Raw genomic sequence first — 19,381 nt, 5'->3', positions numbered from 1 at the left:
CTAGGCATGACTTGTCTGGTAGGGCAATGGACTTGGCTGTACAACTGTGTACCTGCCATTCTTGAGACCTTCAAGGTCCTTTCTAACACCATTTACATGACAACACTAGTATGTCGTTCAGGGCTCAGCTTAAATATAATCATCTCAGACAAACCTTCACTGATATCTCTGAATATGGTTTTAACTGATTATCCTTACTTCCTCTATGAGACATTGCTCATAACTTACATTATAGGACTTCTCAATCTACAAGAAAATGTTTTCCGTGTATTTACCTTCCTTTATGGACTGTTAGTTCCTTTTTTTTTTTTTAGAATCAATAGCTAAAAATACGAATTCTTTTTTTTTTAACATCTTTATTGGAGAATAATTGCTTTACAATGGTGTGTTAGTTTCTGCTTTATGACAAAGTGAATCAGCTATACATATACATATATCACCATATGTCCTCCCTCTTGCATCTCCCTCCCACCCTCCCCTCTCGGTGGTTGAATAGCACTGTGCTGATCTCCCTGTGCTAAGCAGCTGCATCCTGTTACCTATCTATTTTACAATTGGTAGTATATATAAGTCCATGCCACTCTCTGACTTTGTCCCAGGTTACCCTTCCCCCTCCCCATGTCCTCAAGTCCATTCTCTACATCAGCATCTTTATTCCCGTCCTGCCCCTAGGCTCTTCATGACATTTTTTTTTCTTAGATTCCATATATATGTGTTAGCATACGGTATTTGTTTTTCTCCTTCTGATTTACTTCACTCTGTATGACAGACTCTAGGTCCATCCACCTCACTACAAATAACTCAATTTCGTTTCTTTCTATGGCTGAGTAATATTCCATTGTATATATGTGCCACATCTTCTTTTTCCATTCATCTGTTGATGGACACTTAGGTTGCTTCCATGTCCTGGCTATTGTAAATAGAGCTACAATGAACATTGTGGTACATGACACTTTTTGAATTATGGCTTTCTCAGGGTATATGCCAAGTAGTGGGAATGCTGAGTCATATGGTAGTTCTATTTTTTAGTTTTTTAAGGAACCTCCATACTGTTCTCCATAGTGGCTGTATCAATTTACATTCCCACCAACAGTGGAAGATGGTTCCCTTTTCTCCACACCCTCTCCAGCATTTATTGTTTGTAGATTTTTTGATGATGGCCATTCTGACTGGTGTGAGGTGATACCTCATTGTAGTTTTGATTTGCATTTCTCTAATGATTAGTGATGTTGAGCATTATTTCATGTGTTTATTTGCAATCTGTAAATCTTCTCTGGAAAAATGTTTATTTAGGGTTTCTGCCCATTTTTGGCTTGGATTGTTAGATTTTTGATATTGAGCTGCATGAACTGCTTGTAAATTTTGGAGATTAATCCTTTGTTAGTTGCTTCATGTGCAAATATTTTCTCCCATTCTGAGGGTTGCCTTTTCATCCTGTTTATGGTTTCCTTTGTGATGCAAAAGCTTTTAAGTTTTCATTAGGTCCCATTTGTTTATTTGTGTTTTTATTTCCATTTCTCTAAGAGGTGGGTCAAAAAGGATCTTGCTGTGATTTATGTCATAGAGAGTTCTGCCTAGGTTTCCCTTTAAGAGTTTTATAGTGTCTGGCCTTACATTAAGGCCTTTAATCCATTTTGAGTTTATTTTTGTGTATGGCATTAGAGAGTGTACTAATTTCATTCTTTTACATGTAGCTGTCCAGTTTTCCCAGCATCACTTATTGAAGAGGCTGTCTTTTCTCCATTGTATATTCTTGCCACCTTTGTCAAAAATAAGGTGACCATATGTGTGTAGGCTTATCTCTGGCCTTTCTATTCTCTTCCATTGATCTATATTTCTGTTTTTCTGCCAATACCATACTGTCTTGATTACTGTAGCTTTGTAGTATAGTCTGAAGTCCAGGAGCCTGATTCCTCCAGCTCCATTTTTCTTTACCTTGATTGCTTTGGCTATTTGGGTTCTCTTGTGTTTGCATACAAATTTGGAAAGTTTTTGTTCTAGTTCTGTGAAAAATGCCAGTGGTAGTTTGATAGGGATGGAATTGAATCTGTAGACGGCTTTGGGTAGTATAGTCATTTTCACAATGTTGATCCTTCCAATCCAAGAACATGGTATATCTCTCCATCTGTTTGTATCATCTTTAGATTTTTTCATCAGTGTCTTAGAGTTGTGTGCATACAGGTCTTTTGTCTCCTTAGGTAGGTTTATTCCTAGGTATTTTATTCTTTTCTTTACAGTGGTAAATGGTAGTGTTTCGTTAATTTCTCTTTCAGATTTTTCATCACTAGTGTATAGGAAAGCAAGAGATTCCTGTGCATTAATTTTGTAACCTGCTAATTTACCAAATTCATTGATTAGCTCTAGTAGTTTTCTGGTAGAGCCTTTATGATTCTGTATGTAGAGTATAATTTTACCTGCAAACAGTGACAGCTTTACTTCTTCTTTTCCAATTTGGATTCCTTTTATTCCTTTTTCTTCTGTGATTTCTGTGGCTAAAACTTCCAAAACTATGTTGAATAATAGTGGTGAGAGGGGAACCCTTGTCTTGTTCCTTATCTTAGAGGGAATGGTTTCAGTTTTTCACCATTGAGAAAGATGTTGGCTGTGGGCTTGTCATATATGGCCTTTATTATGTTGAGGTAGGTTCCCTCTATGCCTACTTTCTGAAGGGTATTTATCATAAATGGGTGTTGAATTTTGTTGAAAGCTTTTTCTGCATCTATTGAGATGATCATATGGTTTTATCCTTCAATTTTTTAAAGTGGTATATCACATTGATTGATTTGTATATATTGAAGAATCCTTGCATTTCTGGGATAAACCCCACTTGATTGTGATGTATGATCCTTTTAATGTGCTGTTTGCTGGTATTTTTGTTGAGGAGTTTTACATCTATATTCATCAGTGATATCAGCCTGTAGTTCCCTTTCTTTGTGACATCTTTGTCTGGTTTTGGTATCAGGGTGATGTTGGCCTCATAGTATGAATTTAGGAGTTTCCCACACTCTGCTATATTTTGGAAGATTTTCAGAAGGATAGGCGTTAACTCTTCTCTAAACATTTGATGATTTCGCCTGAGAAGCCGTCTGGTCCTGGGCTTTTGTTGGAATTTTTTTTAATCACAGTCGCAGTTTAAGTGCTTGTGATTGGTATGTTTATACTTTGTATTTCTTCCTGGTTCAATGTCAGAAGGTTGTGTTTTCTAAGAATTTTTCCATTTCTTCCAGGTTATCCATTTTATTGGCATATAGTTCCTTGTAATAATCTCTCATGATCCTTTGTATTTCTGCAGTGTCAGTTGTTACTTCTCCTTTTTCATTTCTAATTCTATTGATCTGAGCCTTCTCCCGTTTTATGTTTTTTTCTATGATTCTGGCTAATGGTTTATCAATTTTGTTTATCTTCTCAAAGAACCAGATTTTAGTTTTATTGATCTTTGCTATTGTTTCCTTCACTTCTTTTTCATTTATTTCTGATCTGATCCTTATGATTTCTTTCCTTCTGCTAACTTTGGAGGTTTCTTGTTCTTCTTTCTCTAATTACTTTACATGTAACATTAGGTTTTTTGTTTAAGATGTTTCTTGTTTCTTGAGGTAGGATTGTATTGCTATAAACTTCCCTCTTAGAACTGCTTTTGCTACATCCCATAGTTTTGGGTCATTGTGTTTTTATTGTCATTTGTTTCTAAATATTTTTTGATTTCCTCTTTGATTTCTTCAGTGATCTCTTGGTTATTAAGTAGTGTATTGTTTAGCCTCCATGCATTTGTATTATTTACATATTTTTTTCCTGTAATTCATATGTAGTCTCATAGCGTTGTCATCAGAAAAGGTAATTGATATGATTTTGATTATCTTAAATTTACCAAGGCTTGATTTGTGACCCAGGATATGATCTATCCTGGAGAATCTTCCATGAGCACTTGAGAAGAAAGTGTATTCTGTTGTTTTTGGATGGAATGTCCTATAATTATCAATTAAGTCCATCTTGTTTAATGTATCATTTAAAGCTGTGTTTCCTTATTTATTTTCATTTCGGATGATCTGTCCATTGGTGAAAGTGGGGTGTTAAAATCCCTTATACTATGATTTTGTTACTGTTGATTTCCCCTTTTATGTCTCTTACCATTTGCCTTATGTATTGAGGTGCTCCTATTTTGGGTGCATAAATATTTACAATTGTTATATCTTCTTCATGGATTGATCCCTTGATCATTATGTAGTGTCCTTCTTTGTCTCCTGTAATAGCCTTTATTTTAAAGTCTATTTTGTCTGTTATGAGAATTGCTACTCTAGTTTTCTTTTGTTTACTGTCTGCATAGAATATCTTTTTTCATCCCCTTACTTTCAGTCTGTATGTGTCTCTAGGTCTGAAGTTGGTCTCTTGTAGACAGCATATATATGGATCTTGTATTTGTATCCATTCAGCCAGTCTATGACTTTTGGTTGGAGCATTTCATCCATTTACATTTAAGGTAGTTATCGATATGTATGTTCCTATTACCATTTTATTAATTTTTTTGTGATTGCTATTGTAGGCCTTTTCCTTCTCTTGTGTTTCCTGCCTAGAGAAGTTTCTTTAGCATTTATTATAAAGCTGGTTTTGTGGTGCTGAATTCTCTTAGCTTTTGCTCATCTGTAAATGTTTTAATTTCTCTGTCAAATCTGAATGAGATCCTTGCTGTTTAGAATAATGTTGGTTGTAGTTTATTCCCTTTCATCACTTTAAATATGTCCTGCCACTCCCTTCTGGCTTGCAGAGTTTCTGCTGAAAGATCAGCTGTTAACCTTATGGGGATTCCCTTGTGTGTTTTTTGTTGTTTTTCCCTTGCTGCTTTTAATATATATTCTTTGTATTTAATTTTTGATAGTTTGATTAATATGTGTCTTGACGTGTTTCTCCTTGGATTTATCCTGTATGGGACTCTCTGCACCTCCTGCACTTGATTGACTATTTCCTTTCACATATTAGGGAAGTTTTCAACTATAATGTCTTTAAATATTTTCTCAGTGCCTTTCTTTTTCTCTTCTTCTTCTGGGACCCCTATAATTCAAATGTTGGTGCATTGAATGTTGTCCCAGAGGTCTCTGAGAGTGTCCTCAATTCTTATCATTCTTTTTTCTTTATTCTGCTCTGAGGTAATTATTTCCACTATTTTATCTTCCAGGTCACTTATCTGTTCTTCTGCCTCACTTATTCTGCTATTGATTCCTTCTAGAGAATTTTTAATTTCATTTATTGTGTTGTTCATAATTGTTTGTTTGCTCTTTAGTTCTTCTAGGTCCTTGTTAAACATTTCTTGTATTTTCTCCATTCTATTTCCAAGATTTTGGATCATCTTTACTATCATTACTCTGAATTCCTTTTCCAGTAGACTGCCTACTTCCTCTTCATTTGTTTGGTCTGTTGTGTTTTTACCTTGCTCCTTCATCTGCTGTGTGTTTCTCTGTCTTCTCGTTTTGCTTAACATACTGTGTTTGGGGTTTCCTTTTCCAGGTTCATAGTTCCCGTTGTTTTTGGTGTCTGCCCAAAAACCAGCTAATGCTGGTTCAGTGGGTTGTGTAGGCTTCCTGGTGGAGGGGACTGGTGCCTGTGTTCTGGTGGATGAAGCTGGATCTCTTCTTTCTGGTGGGCAGGACTGTGTCTGGTGGTATGTTTTGGGCTGTCTCTGACCTTGTTATGATTTTAAGTAGCTTCTCTGCTAATGGGTGGTGTTGTGTTCCTGTCTTGCTAGTTGTTTGACATAGGGTGTCCAGCACTGTAGCTTGCTAGTTGTTCAGTGGAGCTGGGTCTTAGCCTTGAGATGGAGATCTCTCAGAGAGCTTTCACCATTTGATATTATGTGGAGCCAGGAGGTCTCTGGTGGACCAGTGTCCTGAACTCAGCTCTCCCACCTCAGAGGCACAGGCCTGACACCTGGCCGCAGCACTGAGACCCTCTCAGCCACACGGCTCAGAATAAAAGGGAGAAAAATAAAAGAAAGAAAGAAACAATAAAGTTATTTAAATAAAAAATAATTATTAAAAATAAAAAATCATAACATAATAAAAAAAGAAAAAAAGAAAAAGAAAGAAAGAAGAGAGAAACCAAACCATAAAGCAAGTCCAGCGATGATAACAAGCGCTAAAAACTATACTAAAAAAAAAGGACAGACAGAACCCTAGGACAAATGGTAAAAGCAAAGCTATACAGACAAAATCACACAAAGAAGCATATACATACACATTCACAAAAAGAGAAAAATGAAAAAAATACATATATCTTTGCCCCCAAAGTCCACCACCTCAATTTTGGCATGATTCATTGTCTATTCAGTTATTCCACAGATGCAGGGACATCAAGTTGATTGTGGAGATTTAATCTGCTGCTCATGAGGCTGCTGGGAGAGATTTCCCTTTCTCTTCTTTGTTCACACAGCTCCTGGGGTTCAACTTTGGATTTGGCCCTGCTTCTGCATGTAGGTCACCTGAGGGCATCTGTTCTTCACTCAAACAGGACGGGGTTAAAGGAGCTGCTGATTAGGGGGCTCTGGCTCACTTAAGCGGCGGGGAGGGAGGGGTACAGGATGTGGGGCAAGCCTGTGGTGGCAGAGACAGGCATGATGTTGCAACAGCCTGAGGTGTGCTGTGTATTCTCCCAGGGAAGTTGTCCCTGGATCACGGGATGCTGGCAGTGGCGGGCTCCACAGCCTCCTGGGAGAGGAGGTGTGGATAGTGACCTGTGCTTTCACACAGGCTTCTTGGTGGCTGCAGAAGCAGCCTTAGCGTTTCGTGCCCGTCTCTGGTGTCTGCGCTGATAACCGCCACTTGCACCTCTCTCTGGAGCTTCTTTAGGCGATGCTCTGAATCCCCTCTCTTTGTGCTCCCCGAAACAATGGTCTCTTGCCTCTTAGGTACGTCCAGACTTTTTCCCGGACTACGTCCTGGCTAGCTGTGGTGCACTAATCCCCTTCTGGCTGTGTTCACGCAGCCAATCCCAGTCTTCTCCCTGGGATCTGACCTCCAAATCCTGAGCCTCAGCTCCCAGCCCCCACCTGTCCTGGCTGGCAGGTGAGCAGACAATGTTCTCAGGCTGGTGAGTGCTGGTTGGCACTGATCCTCTGTGCAGGAATCTCTCCGCTTTGCTCTCTGCACCCCTGTTGTTGTGCTCTCCTATGTGGCTCCGAAGCTTCTCCCCTGCCATCCCCCTTCTCTGCCAGTGTATGGGCTTCATAGTGTGTGGAAACTTTTCCTCCTTCACAGCTCTCTACCAGTGGTACAGGTCCCATCCCTATTCTTTTGTCTCTGTTTTTTTCTTTTTTCTTTTGCCCTACCCAGGTATGTGGGGAGTTTCTTGCCTTTTGGGAAGTCTGAGGTCTTCTGCCAGCATCAATATGTGTTCTGTAGGAGTGTTCCACATGTACATGTATTTCCGATGTATTTGTGTGAAGGAAGGTTATTTCCACGTCTTACTTTTCTGCCATCTTGAATGTCTCTCTGGAGACATTCAAGTTAGTTTCTATATAACAGAGACTGTCGAGCTCTATAATTCTAACAGCTGGTACAGAATAAACATGAGTTGAATAACTTGTATAAGAATAAGATCAGTTTAATGCTAGTAGTATCACTATGTCAAATAACCAAAATTAAATTGAGATTTTATTTTTACCTTTTCTAATTTATCATTTTCTCCCTCCATCCCCCACAAGAAGACACATGCACACACCAAGGCTAATAATATCATGCTCCAATCACCCCATTTTAAATCTTTATCATTTTCTTTAGCTAGGGCAGAATGGAAGGCAGAAGAGTCAAATTGTTGTCCATCCCTAGCAGTTCTGATTCTCACTGCCTCTTGCTTTAGAGGCTTTTTATTTTCTAGAAAAGTCTGAGAACTGAAAAGATTATGAGGCTGCCTTCAAACATGCAATTCCAAATAAAATAATTCTTAAGCCCTGTGACTTTCTGATATATTCCACAATAAAACATCAAATAAAACATAATTTGTGTTTGTTTCCTAAGCATATGATAAGTCTGCCTACTGGATAATCCAATATTTGTCTCATATCTGTTCTCCATTCCTGCTATGTCCAGTTTAGCTGCTTTTGTCCTTTTTCCTCTTGCTACTCTTCTCATACTAACCTTTGAAACCAGCTAGTTGTTTCACATTTTATCATCAGATTGATCCTACCAAAGCACAGCTCTGATTTTTGAGCCAGTGTTTTGAGCCACACTTGTTTGCAAAATTAAGTGTTTAATAAATGTATGGAAGAGTGATGTCCCTCACACCTGGAAAACTCTCTTTTCACTACTTTTAAGGTGCTCCATACTTGGACTTCAAAATGTCTTGCTTTATTTTTTATTACTCCCTTTTGGCTAGTTGTTCTTCTAAACTAACAACGCCGTGTCTTCTGAGCATATCCCATGCTGTCCTGCTTTATACTCATATTCTTCCCTCTTTCTGAAATGCTTTCTAATAACTTCTTTCTTCTTGTATTCCTTAAGTGTCAAGATACACTTTTATTCCTATTCAGCAGTATTTCATTCTCCTTCTGAAAACTAGTGGCACATTTTCTATTCCTCTCTTTTATACGTGTACAGACTTATCTTGGTGTGGTTATTTACACATATCATGCCTCTAAACCCAGCTGCCTGGAGCTTCTGGAGTTCCTCTTTTCCCCTGTCCCCATGTATGCAGAACTCAGGAATTCATATTAAACAACACATGCATGTTGGAGAAATGTAGACTTACCTGAAGTTTCTGTGAGAGAGGTAGAGGAGGTTTCCTTTTCTTTTCTTTCTTTTTTTAAAAAAAACAAACCTTGATTTAGAGTAATTTTTGATTTTCAGTAAAGTTGCAAGGCTAGTACACACAGTTGCCACATACCCCACCCACCCACAGTTTCCCCTATTATTAATATCTACATTACCATGGTGCATTAGTCACAACTAATGAATCAGATTGATACATTGCTGTTAAGTAAAGTCCATATACGGTAATCAGATTTCCTTAAATTTTACCTAATGTTATTTTTTTTTCTAGGATCCCATCTGATATATACCACATTACATTTGGTTGTCTTGTCTCCTGGTAGGCTCTTCTTAACTGTGAAAATGTCTGAGGCTTTTCTTGTGTTTGATGATCTTGACAGTTGTGAGGACTACTGGTCAGTATTCTCTAGAATGTCCCTCAATTGGGATTTGTCTGATGTTTTTCTTATGATTAAACTGGGGTTGTGGGTTTGGGGGAGGAAAATGAGAGAGACAGAGTGATATTCTCATCACATCTTATTAACAGTATAGACTATCAATATAACTTATCACTCAATGTTAACCTGGATCACCTGGTTGAACTAGCGCTAGTTTGTTAGGTTTCTCTAAGTTACTCTATTTTCCACTTTTCCATACTGCATTTTTTGGAAAAAAGTCAATATGCACAGCCTACTCTTAACATGTGAGAGTTACGTTAAAGGAGAGTTAAGATAAAAAGTGGGGATTATCTACATAAATTACTGGAATTCTTCTGAACAGTAGTTTTCCAGCTCTCCCATTTTAAAATTTAATCAATCATTTATATCAGTATGGATTCAAGCATATTTATTTTATCCTTTGGGTTATAATTCAGTACTACTTTATGTTGTTCTTCAGATTGTTCCAGCTTTGAACATTGGGAGCTTTTTTTCAGTTGCCTTCTATGCCCCTCCTTAATATACTCCCACTTATTTGTTTGTTTGTTATTTAATTTTGGAGTTCTTTTTCACTTTCTGGCACTACAAGATGATCCAGGCTCATAGTGTATATTTCCTACCCTAGTCCTAGAATCAGCCATTTTTCTAAGGAGATCTGGTTTCTTTCATTGTACAATGGTATTAGAGATTAAGATCTGGGTGTGAGGTGTGCCACCGGGGTGTTGTTGGCTTCTAAGCCATTTCAGCTGACACAGCAAGGACATATATGTGTGTATATCAACAAAAGTATGTAAACATACCTATATATTTCTAAATGTATCCATCTATATCTGTGTTAAACTAAACATGGTTTCCTACTGATGTCTGCAACTCTTATCCCTCCCATACTGATCGTTCTAGCCTTCTCCCCTTGCTTATCTATAACTTATGCAATAGTGAGAAACCTGGCTCTCACTGTCTATCATCCATTTACTTGATTTTTCAATTCCAGTGTATATTTATAGTGGTTTCAGAATTGTTAACCTCTACTCCCATGGGAAATAACTTTATCAACTCAAGTACAGTGTTTCTTTTTTGCCTTTGGTTTTACATTCTTTACCAATTTCCAGAGTTATTCACATGAGCACATTTTCTGCACTCCTTTCAGTGAGGTTTGTTCATACATTTAGCAAGTCTTAAAAATCTGTACATTGTATGAGTCCATTTAAATGACACTCTAGAAAAGGCAAAACATATATAGAGAGTAAATGAAGCATTGGTCATCGGTTAGATTCTTTGTCACATTCTGCATTCCATCCTGGGGTCTCCTGACCTCCAAATGATTTTCTAAATATTTGCACACATTAAGGTTCATGGGTTTTGACAAATGCTTAATGTCATATATACACTATTATAGCATCATACAGAATAATTTCACCATCCTAAAAAGTTCCCTATGTTTCACCTTTTACATACTTTCCAACACCTAAGCCCCTGGCAACTACTGATCTGCTTACTGTCTCTATAGTTTTGCCTTTTCTAGAATGTCACATAAATGGAATCATGCAGTATGTGGCCTTTCCAGACTGTCTTCATTTGCTTACAATATTCATTTAAGATTCATCCATGTCTTTGCATGGCTTGATAGGCCATTCCTTTTTATTACTGAATAGTATGGAGAAGGGCTTTATATTCTGAATTCCACAGCACATAACCTCATAGGTATCCACCTGACATTTTTTTCTCATGTTTTCTTGTTACACAGAGGTTTTTTCTGCCATATCCCTACACAGTACTCAGTTGTTCTCCTATTATCACGAACAATTTAGCTCTCTCCCCAAGCCTGCATACTATACTCAGTAGAGAACAAAGGGCTTTTAGGGTTTTAGCTCCCACTCAAACAGCTTAGACCTTACCTCCCTATTAACACCTACATTACAGTTCTTTATGCTCCTGGTTAACATTCCCTGCTCCCAACATCAGCATTTCATCTCACTTTATAAGTTCTTTCAAAGTGTGAGCTATATCTTTATCTCTGTATTCTGCAACAGTGTTGTGCCTTGCCCCTAGTAGGTATTCAATAAATATTCACTGAACAAACAAATAAGTGATTTGGTATAATGTGAGAGCCAGATTGCAGACAAACTGACAAAACCTGAAATGCATGCAATATTCCATCCACTTGGGTAGTATAGCTATTTTCTATGCACTCTTTTCTTTTTTCACTACTTGAAGGCCACTTGCAGAAAATGGCCTGAAATCTGACATACATTCAATTTATATAGAACATATGGTGTTTATAAAAGCATTACCAAATAGTATCATGCTAGTGAACCTTGATAATGTGTGTCAGAGGTTTTCAGCATTAGCCCAGAACATCAACATTACTACAAACAGCTGAAATATATTGTAAGAAATTTATTTTCTCATAAAATGTTGCATGGGCAAGTTTTTGGGAATTAGCTAGCCAGATTAGAATTATCATCATTCCTATTATTAGTAAAAGGCGTTGATGTAGTTCTTTATTAAGTCATTAGCTTAAAAATTGTTTAACATTGGCATAAAATTTAAACACTAGGCCTCCAAGTGAAATATTCTAGAAGGATCCTCATTTTACATACTTAAATTCCAGAAAAATCTTGGAAACAACAGTTCCATCTGTGGGCACCTCTTACAAAGCCTGTGTTGCACAGGTACTTGCTGCCTTCAACCTGTGTACCTCAACCTCTGTATGCTAGATCCCTAATTTTGATGTGAATAAACTGTTGAGATTTGGGTGCTGGGGAAAGGGGAGTTCTTAAATTTCTCCTTCTTCTCTCTCCTCCTTGTCCTATCCCTCCCCCTCCTCTTCTTCCTCTTTTTCCTTCTTAAAATGTCTGCTGTTGTTTTGGGTTATGGAGAATGTTGTCATCCAGAAGAAAGTAATTTCTCTTTAGCTAAATCTCACATGTTTGCAATCATCCTTTACATACACAATACTTTGTATCAGAAATGAGGTCTTAAGGGGCTTGTTGAACTTTCAAAGTCAAGAATTCTCCATTTTAGGAATTTATTCGTTGCTGGGAAGATTTTCTTTTAAAGTATAAAACTACGAGTAGAATATTACAAAAATACTTTGAGTCTTTGGATAAGTTTTAAATCTTTTTGATTTATATTGTAAGGTAGGTACATATATTTTGAACATTTGAAAGGGCTGAACTCTTTTTATATCTTGAACTTTTCCCATACCCTTCCATTTGTAACTTTCAGGTTGTGGAAATGACATAAAGAAGTTGCTACTAGAAGATGGTGGTTAGCTGGAAGTTGTTGGTGTATCACTTCAGGTTAGGTGATGTTTGTTTCTCAGGCATGAGAAATCATTAACCCTTTTAAGTAGACGCTGGGTAGGAAACAAATAAAAACCAGAAAATAAAATGGTGATGATCTATACGAGGCCTCCCAAAGGAGTTTGCTTCTCAAAATAAATGAAAATAAGATTTCTTGTCATACAGATAAGAACTTTCTAACATTCCATGTATGCATAAAATTCCATATATGCAAACAGGTTTCACAATTTGAAAGATTTGGATTGCTTGTATACTGCATTTAGCTGAAATGAAAATCCAACTCTCTGGAGTTCATCTTACCCCAATAATATGCTAATTCATCCTCATGGCCTTTAAGAGTTAGTGTCATAATTTGCAACTAACTAGTAGAAAGATACTTGGGAAAAATTGGTTCAGTATTTTTCTTAACTAATTGTGTTTTCAGGATGAAGATCAACAGACTATGAATCAGTGTGTTCCAACTGTACCTATACTATTGATTGATTGGGTATTTCCCTTGGGACATTTCTATTTGACAAACTGACACATAGATGCAAACAGTTCAAATACATTTCTTTCTGCACTGATAAATTTGTTCATGTTCTCCAGAAGTGGAAAATATGGTGTGACCTTTTCTACATTTTGAAATCTCGTGGCTAGTTTTCCATGCTGGGTAAATATATATGGCACCTTATGACATTCAAGGTACATCACATATGTTGCACATTTTACAGGTTTCAAAGCTCTTTCATATGTTATTTCACATTCACTTTACAACAATTCTGCAATATCAATAGGGCAGACATCATTCTAATTATTCATAGATCATGAGGCTTGGAAATTTTTAACAGATTTTCTATAGTCACAAAAACTAGGATGTGGTAGAGCCAGAATCAGAACTTAAGTTTTCAGATTTGAGCCCAGAAAACTCCACCCTAATACAAGTTTAGAGTATTACTGCTTTTGGCCAAGGGACATTGTGATATGATGGAAATGATATATTTTGCAATGTATGCTCTGGTGGTACTTAGATAGCACTTTATACTTCTTATATTTATCACTGTGACCTTTTGATAGAAAGAGATCTCATTGCTATTCTTTCCTTTGATTTCTTTAATAGTTAATCTTATTTTCCAACAAGAATTTTAAGACCTGACGTAAATATTATAATTAACACATTAAGAGGATATATCAGCGTGACCCACTTTGTGTTCATTTTCCAGTGTGGATACTCATTAATGTAATTTAATGTTACTTTCAAAACAACAAATCTCTATGACTGAGTTTACATGGATGCATTCAGTCAAAGAGTGGGCCATCTCCTAAAAGTTCTTTCTCTGCACTAATCATTGCAATGTTAGTAGTTAGTAGAGAAAAGAGAATTGAATTTTGCTGCCATCTTTTGTCCAGCAGAGCTCAATGCACAGCTTCTACTCAGATGAGATTATTTTGTCTGGCCATGAAATAGTTTTGCAATTGAGCATGATGCTAGAAGCAGAAAGGAAAAGTTTAAGAAGAATGACTTTCCTACTGATTCCTGGGTTTCTTAAGACATATTCCTTTAACCTATTTCTGTCTTTTGCTCTTCTCCATATACACATAAGTCCTGATGTTTTCCTATTAATATTTGCCCTTTACAGCTACTTGATGGAGTATCTAGTCAAAACAGTAGGTTTCCATTTCTCAGAACCTGGCAGAAACTCAAGAAATGGCTTTTCCTCCTCAATGCTTTTGAAGTTTTAAGCCTACTGGGTATAAAGTAGTGAATCATGTCCTTTGGATTTTTTAAAAATTATAGATATGATAATGCAAATTTTATTTTTCCCCACAGAACCCCATATATTAACTGATTTGAACATATTTCTTTTTTTGTAACATATATTATTAGGAAAAGAGAAAAAAAGTCAATATTCAGAAAAAAACTGTGTTAACTTTAACTGAAGCACTTGTAATTGTACCCAAAAACATCTGGGGAATCTTGGAAACTAGTAATGTTCTCAAGAAAACTCAAGCTACTGAATATATAAAATTTAAGGAGCACATTTCACATCAGTTCCCTATGTCTGTGTATTGAAAATGAAAGTGTGTCAGATATTAATCCTTCTAGGAAGCTTGGAAAGTTTCATATTCCTTTGTCCTCTTAGGTGGCCATGTTTGTGCTACAACTGGGTAGTGCCACATTCCTGCTTACAGAACCTGTGATCAGTGCGATGACAACTGGGGCTGCCACCCATGTCGTGACTTCACAAGTCAAATATCTCTTGGGAATGAAAATGCCGTATATATCTGGACCACTTGGATTCTTTTATGTGAGTTTTTCCGTATGTCTTTGTTCATATATTTTGGGTGTGTGTTTCACATAGTAAAATTTGGTTAATTACAATGTTGAGATTATTCTATTTTAAAGCAATTTGGGCTTAAATAAAATCTTTTAGGATATTTTTAATGTGATTAAGGGTGTGAAACTAATTAGTAAAACCTACTAATTTGGGGAGCAATTCTTTGTAATAAACAATTAAATACGGTATAATTTGGGAACATGGTTGGAAAAATAGCTTGAATTTTTCTGTGACCAGATATGTTGCTAACTTCTAATGGAAGCCATCTACCAGGCTTGTGGCCCAGTGTAACAACAGTACACCTTACCACATTCTTTCCATATTGTGAACCCTGGTATAGATCAAATCAGAGGCTTGGTCAAAACTGGGGTCGAGTCCCAATAGCAGACAATCAGTTATTAAAAGTCACTTGAACCTGAGATAGGAACATGTGTCCAGTTTGAACATATTATCCTAATAATTCCCCATTCTTCTTGGTCTCTTTTGGAAGCTGACCTAAAATTTATGACTGCTCAGGAAGTCACATCCTATTGGAGTTTTATAAGAAAATCAATGTCTTGTTAATGAAGTTGAGAACAACCAGACTTCATTTTATTTAATTTTATATTGTAGAGGAGGAAAAGTATATTTTCCTTCTATCCTTGAGGAGCTGGGGCTCCTGTAACAAAAGACTAACAAGAGAAAAACAAACAAGTATATTAGCATGTATATTTCATATACACATGGGAGAAACTCCGGGATTAGTAACTCAAAGGAAGTGGCTAGGATTTGGGTTTAAATAATATCTTTAGTTAAAACAAAGGAATAAGAGTTGAGGGAAGCAAGTTATGAGAAGGTGACCATGAAAAATACAGTGAACATGGGTAAGATTTATTATGCAGGTTTAAATCAGTGCCTTCTCCATTGGTAAGAATCTCTTGTGATTTAGAGTCAGCTTTTTCTTCCTGGTACTAAGAGGAAGACACCCTTGCAAACAGAGATTTTCTATATAAATGTAAATTTCTCTATGAAAGGGTAACTTACACTGTTCTCAGAGGTTCCCTGTGTCTGTTGTTTCTCAAAATAATAAGCTAAAAATAATTCTTATACCAAAGAGGCATATTTTGGAGTGGCATATTCTGGTCTCCTACAATGTAATGTTCTATACTGAATTACATTAATGTTTTATAATGAGAGTATTCCCATTCCTAATATTCTTGCTCTTAATCAAGGAATGGCTGAATAGTAGCTCCATATATAGAAGTTTAATAAATTATCTAATTCCTGTTATTGAGGTGGTTTGTGGTATTTCACCATTATACACAGCTCATTGAAGATTTGTTTTATTCCTGTGTTCTAGTTTGCATCCCTGATGATTTCATTGAGATCAATTCCTAGTTATGGAATCACTGGATTAAAATATTTTTGCCAAATATCAATCTGAAAAGCTGTACCAATTAATATTTACTCTCATCATTGTCAACTCTGATTATTACTATTTTTAAAATTTGCCATTTTGTTATGTGAAAAATAGTATCACTTTTCTGTTTGTGTGTTTCTCTGATTAGTTGGTAAAGTAGTTAATATAGATAGTAATTGGCAACACAAAGCTGGAAGCTTGTTCTAAATTTTTGTTATTTAGGTAATATCTTGCTCAGTGATTCATTCATTATAAGAAAGCATAAAACTAAAACAAGAACACTAAAACTGGAAGTGGAAACAATATAATTCTAAGCTCTAAATCAAACAAAAGTAGATCAAAATAGCTGTAAGTTATCAGGTGACTGGCTGAGTTAAAACTTTTGGTGATGCCAGGTGTGTACCAACAGAACCAAATCAGTACTAGATTCTGTCCTGATATCCTGGCTGGGAACAGCACGCTTGTCTGTGCATGAGCAGTGTAAAGAAATGAGTGCAGGTTACAAGCTGGCCACCTCAGTCATATTCACATTACACAAATAATCATTCCTCTTTTCACTAGTTGTGCTAAAAGAAGCTGAACAGCCGGATATGAGAACATTTGGTCTTTCAGCTTGTTTCTCTTGTGGCAATGTGTATAAAATTCTACATTGAAGTGTTTTGTGTATGATTTTTTAAATTTTGTTTTCTTGGAAGGTTAAGCGGCAAGTTACTTTTTCTTTGCCTTGTAGATCAGACACTGTAATGTGACTTTTGGGGGTCTTTTGTAAGGTCTCATACTGAAATGTAATCAGATTTAGAAATATTGTTAGATGGCTGACTATATTTGCATTACTCAGTTGGTGGAAGTTGGTATGCTTTGTGTAGATGGAAAACAAAGAAAAGTTGCTCTTGCTTTTCAAAGTCTCAGAGCCCTGCACTGTTAGGCACCTAGGTAAGAATGATGCTTTGGTTCTTGCCAAGGTTTCAAAATTAATGCTAATATTGCAAAGTCAAAAATTGTGATCTGAGCATTAGATTAAGAAATAGATTTTGCATCATGCATAGGTCACACTGGGACATTTAGAAGGTGTGCTTTGGTGTAGTTAGGCTAAAAAAGAATCTGATGATAATAATGTAAATCTGAACTTGCCCATGGATCATTTAGGTGGGATGTGAAGGAGGAGAGCTGAACTCAGTACAGAGGTATAGAACAGAGGACAAAATAGAGGCCTTGATCATCAGGTCAAAGAACCTAGAGGAGAATGATTTAACATATTTTTGGATTTTTTCTGCTTCTAAGTTCTCAAAACTGTTATATCCTTTATGAAAGCTACTCAAGTTGATGAAGGATAAAGAATATGTTACTGATATTCCTTGGAACATAAATTAATATCTAGACTATTTGAGACTCTTATACAATGTGCCAATCACCACTCCCAATAGTCTCAGCTGGAACACTCAAATTTCCTAAAACAATTCAGAATTGGCCAATCAAAATGTGCATTAATTAATTCCATTAATAGCAGCGCTTATGGTCAACTTTGAGAGAAAACATAGCCTTTTGTCTTTATCCTGTTCTTATGTTACTGCATATTGAGGTATCTTCCATCTGCCACTGCAATGGTTTCTACAGTGTCTTCTTCCTGGTGGATGCCTGATTCCGTTCTACTAAGAGAATCTAATTCTCTAGTTTGATTAGCTAAAATCTCTATCTCTTTGGTTACTTAGGGCTGGCAGATGTTCTTGCTTCCATGGAACATTTTAAACGATTAATTTGAATCAGATAAGGTTAGTGTTACATGCTCAGTTCTTCCCTCTCAGATTATAGAACAGACTTCCAATAGATCCTTTTTTTTGACTTATAGTTGATTTACATTGTTTCAGGTGTAATTCTTTTTCAGATTCTTTTCCATTAAGGTTATTACAAGGTATTGAATATAGTTCCCTCTGTTATACAGTCACGTCCTTGTTGTTTACCTGTTTTATATATAGTACTGTTTATCTGTTAATCCCAGATTCCTAATTTATCCCTCCCCCCATTCTCTTTCCCCTTTGGAAACCATAAATTTGTTTTCTATGTCAGTGCACTTTAAAAAGTGCTATATAAGTAATAGATACTAATCCTTTTCCTCTCTAGAGGACTGTTAATCAGATAAGCAAATCTAAATAATAAAACAAAATTATATCTTTTTTTCAACTTACAAATAAAGATGATTCCAAAATTTGTAAAACATAAAAAATATCTGCTATTAATGAGGGTTAGTCATCAGAAGTAAAGAAATGCTATGTTTTTTATTTTATTTTTAATTTAAAATAATTCCATCTATTCAGCTCATTCCCCCCCCAACCAGTTATAAACCCATTTAATAAATTATAAACAGTTCTGCAATATATTGTAAAACAAGCAGAAGCAATAACATTATGAGTCACTTCTATCTTTGGACCCTGACTCACCAGTTAAATCATTTTATTCCTGTGTTCTCAAATTAATTTTTTTTTCTATTTTGTTATATTTTTTAGCTTTATTTCTTAGACCCCACATATAAGTCGTATCATAAAGTATTTGTCTTTCTCTGTCTAATTTATTTCACTTAGTATAGTACCCTCCAGATCCATCCATGTTGTTGCAAATGGCAAAATTTCATTTTTTTCCGTGTGTGGCTGAGTAATATTCCATTGTATATATATGGTATATATATATATATATATATACACACCACATCTTCTTTATTCATTCATCTATTGATGAACGCTTAGGTTGCTTCCATATCTTGACTATTGTAAACAATATTGCTGTGAACATTGGGGTACATGTATCTTTTTGAATTAGCATTTTCATTTTGGGGGATTGATACCCAGAAGTGGACTTGCTGGATCATATGGTAGTTCTATTTTTAGTTTTTTTGAGAAACCACCATACTGTTTTCCATAGTGGCTGCACCAATCTACATTCCCACTAACAGTGCACTAGGGTTCCCTTTTGAGAGATTTTTATAAAAAGAAAAATAATTTTGAAGTTTATTTTAATACTCATTAGAAGGGAAATTCTCTAATTGATAAAACCAAAATCTAGAGAAAAAGCCTCACTATGTGAATTTTTGAAGCCTAAAAGCTTCTGGAGAAGGCAATCAGAGAGCAGGAAGATAGCAGGTTGAGACCAAATAAAATTTTTTATGAAATTTAAATTTTTGACTGATAGTTGGTCCCACACA

At 36.1% G+C, this 19,381-nt stretch overlaps 1 protein-coding gene across 1 annotated transcript in view; it reads left to right on the top strand.

The window, feature by feature from the left end:
* SLC26A7 (solute carrier family 26 member 7) overlaps positions 1–19,381 on the top strand; it is a 186,297-nt gene that overhangs the window by 68,194 nt on the left and 98,722 nt on the right. Inside the window, exon 4 of the mRNA XM_022584546.2 lies at positions 14,595–14,759. Within this exon, the coding sequence (XP_022440254.2) occupies positions 14,595–14,759 (165 nt within the window). The remainder of the gene's footprint in view (positions 1–14,594; positions 14,760–19,381) is intronic.

This window comes from Delphinapterus leucas, chromosome 17 (assembly GCF_059928025.1).
Source record: "Delphinapterus leucas isolate spDelLeu-1000000601 "Yukka" chromosome 17, BTC_Dleu_Yukka2, whole genome shotgun sequence".
Classification (NCBI taxonomy): domain Eukaryota; kingdom Metazoa; phylum Chordata; class Mammalia; order Artiodactyla; family Monodontidae; genus Delphinapterus; species Delphinapterus leucas.
The sequence above is the reverse complement of the archived record's forward strand: the minus strand, read 5'-3'. Positions and strand labels throughout refer to the sequence as shown.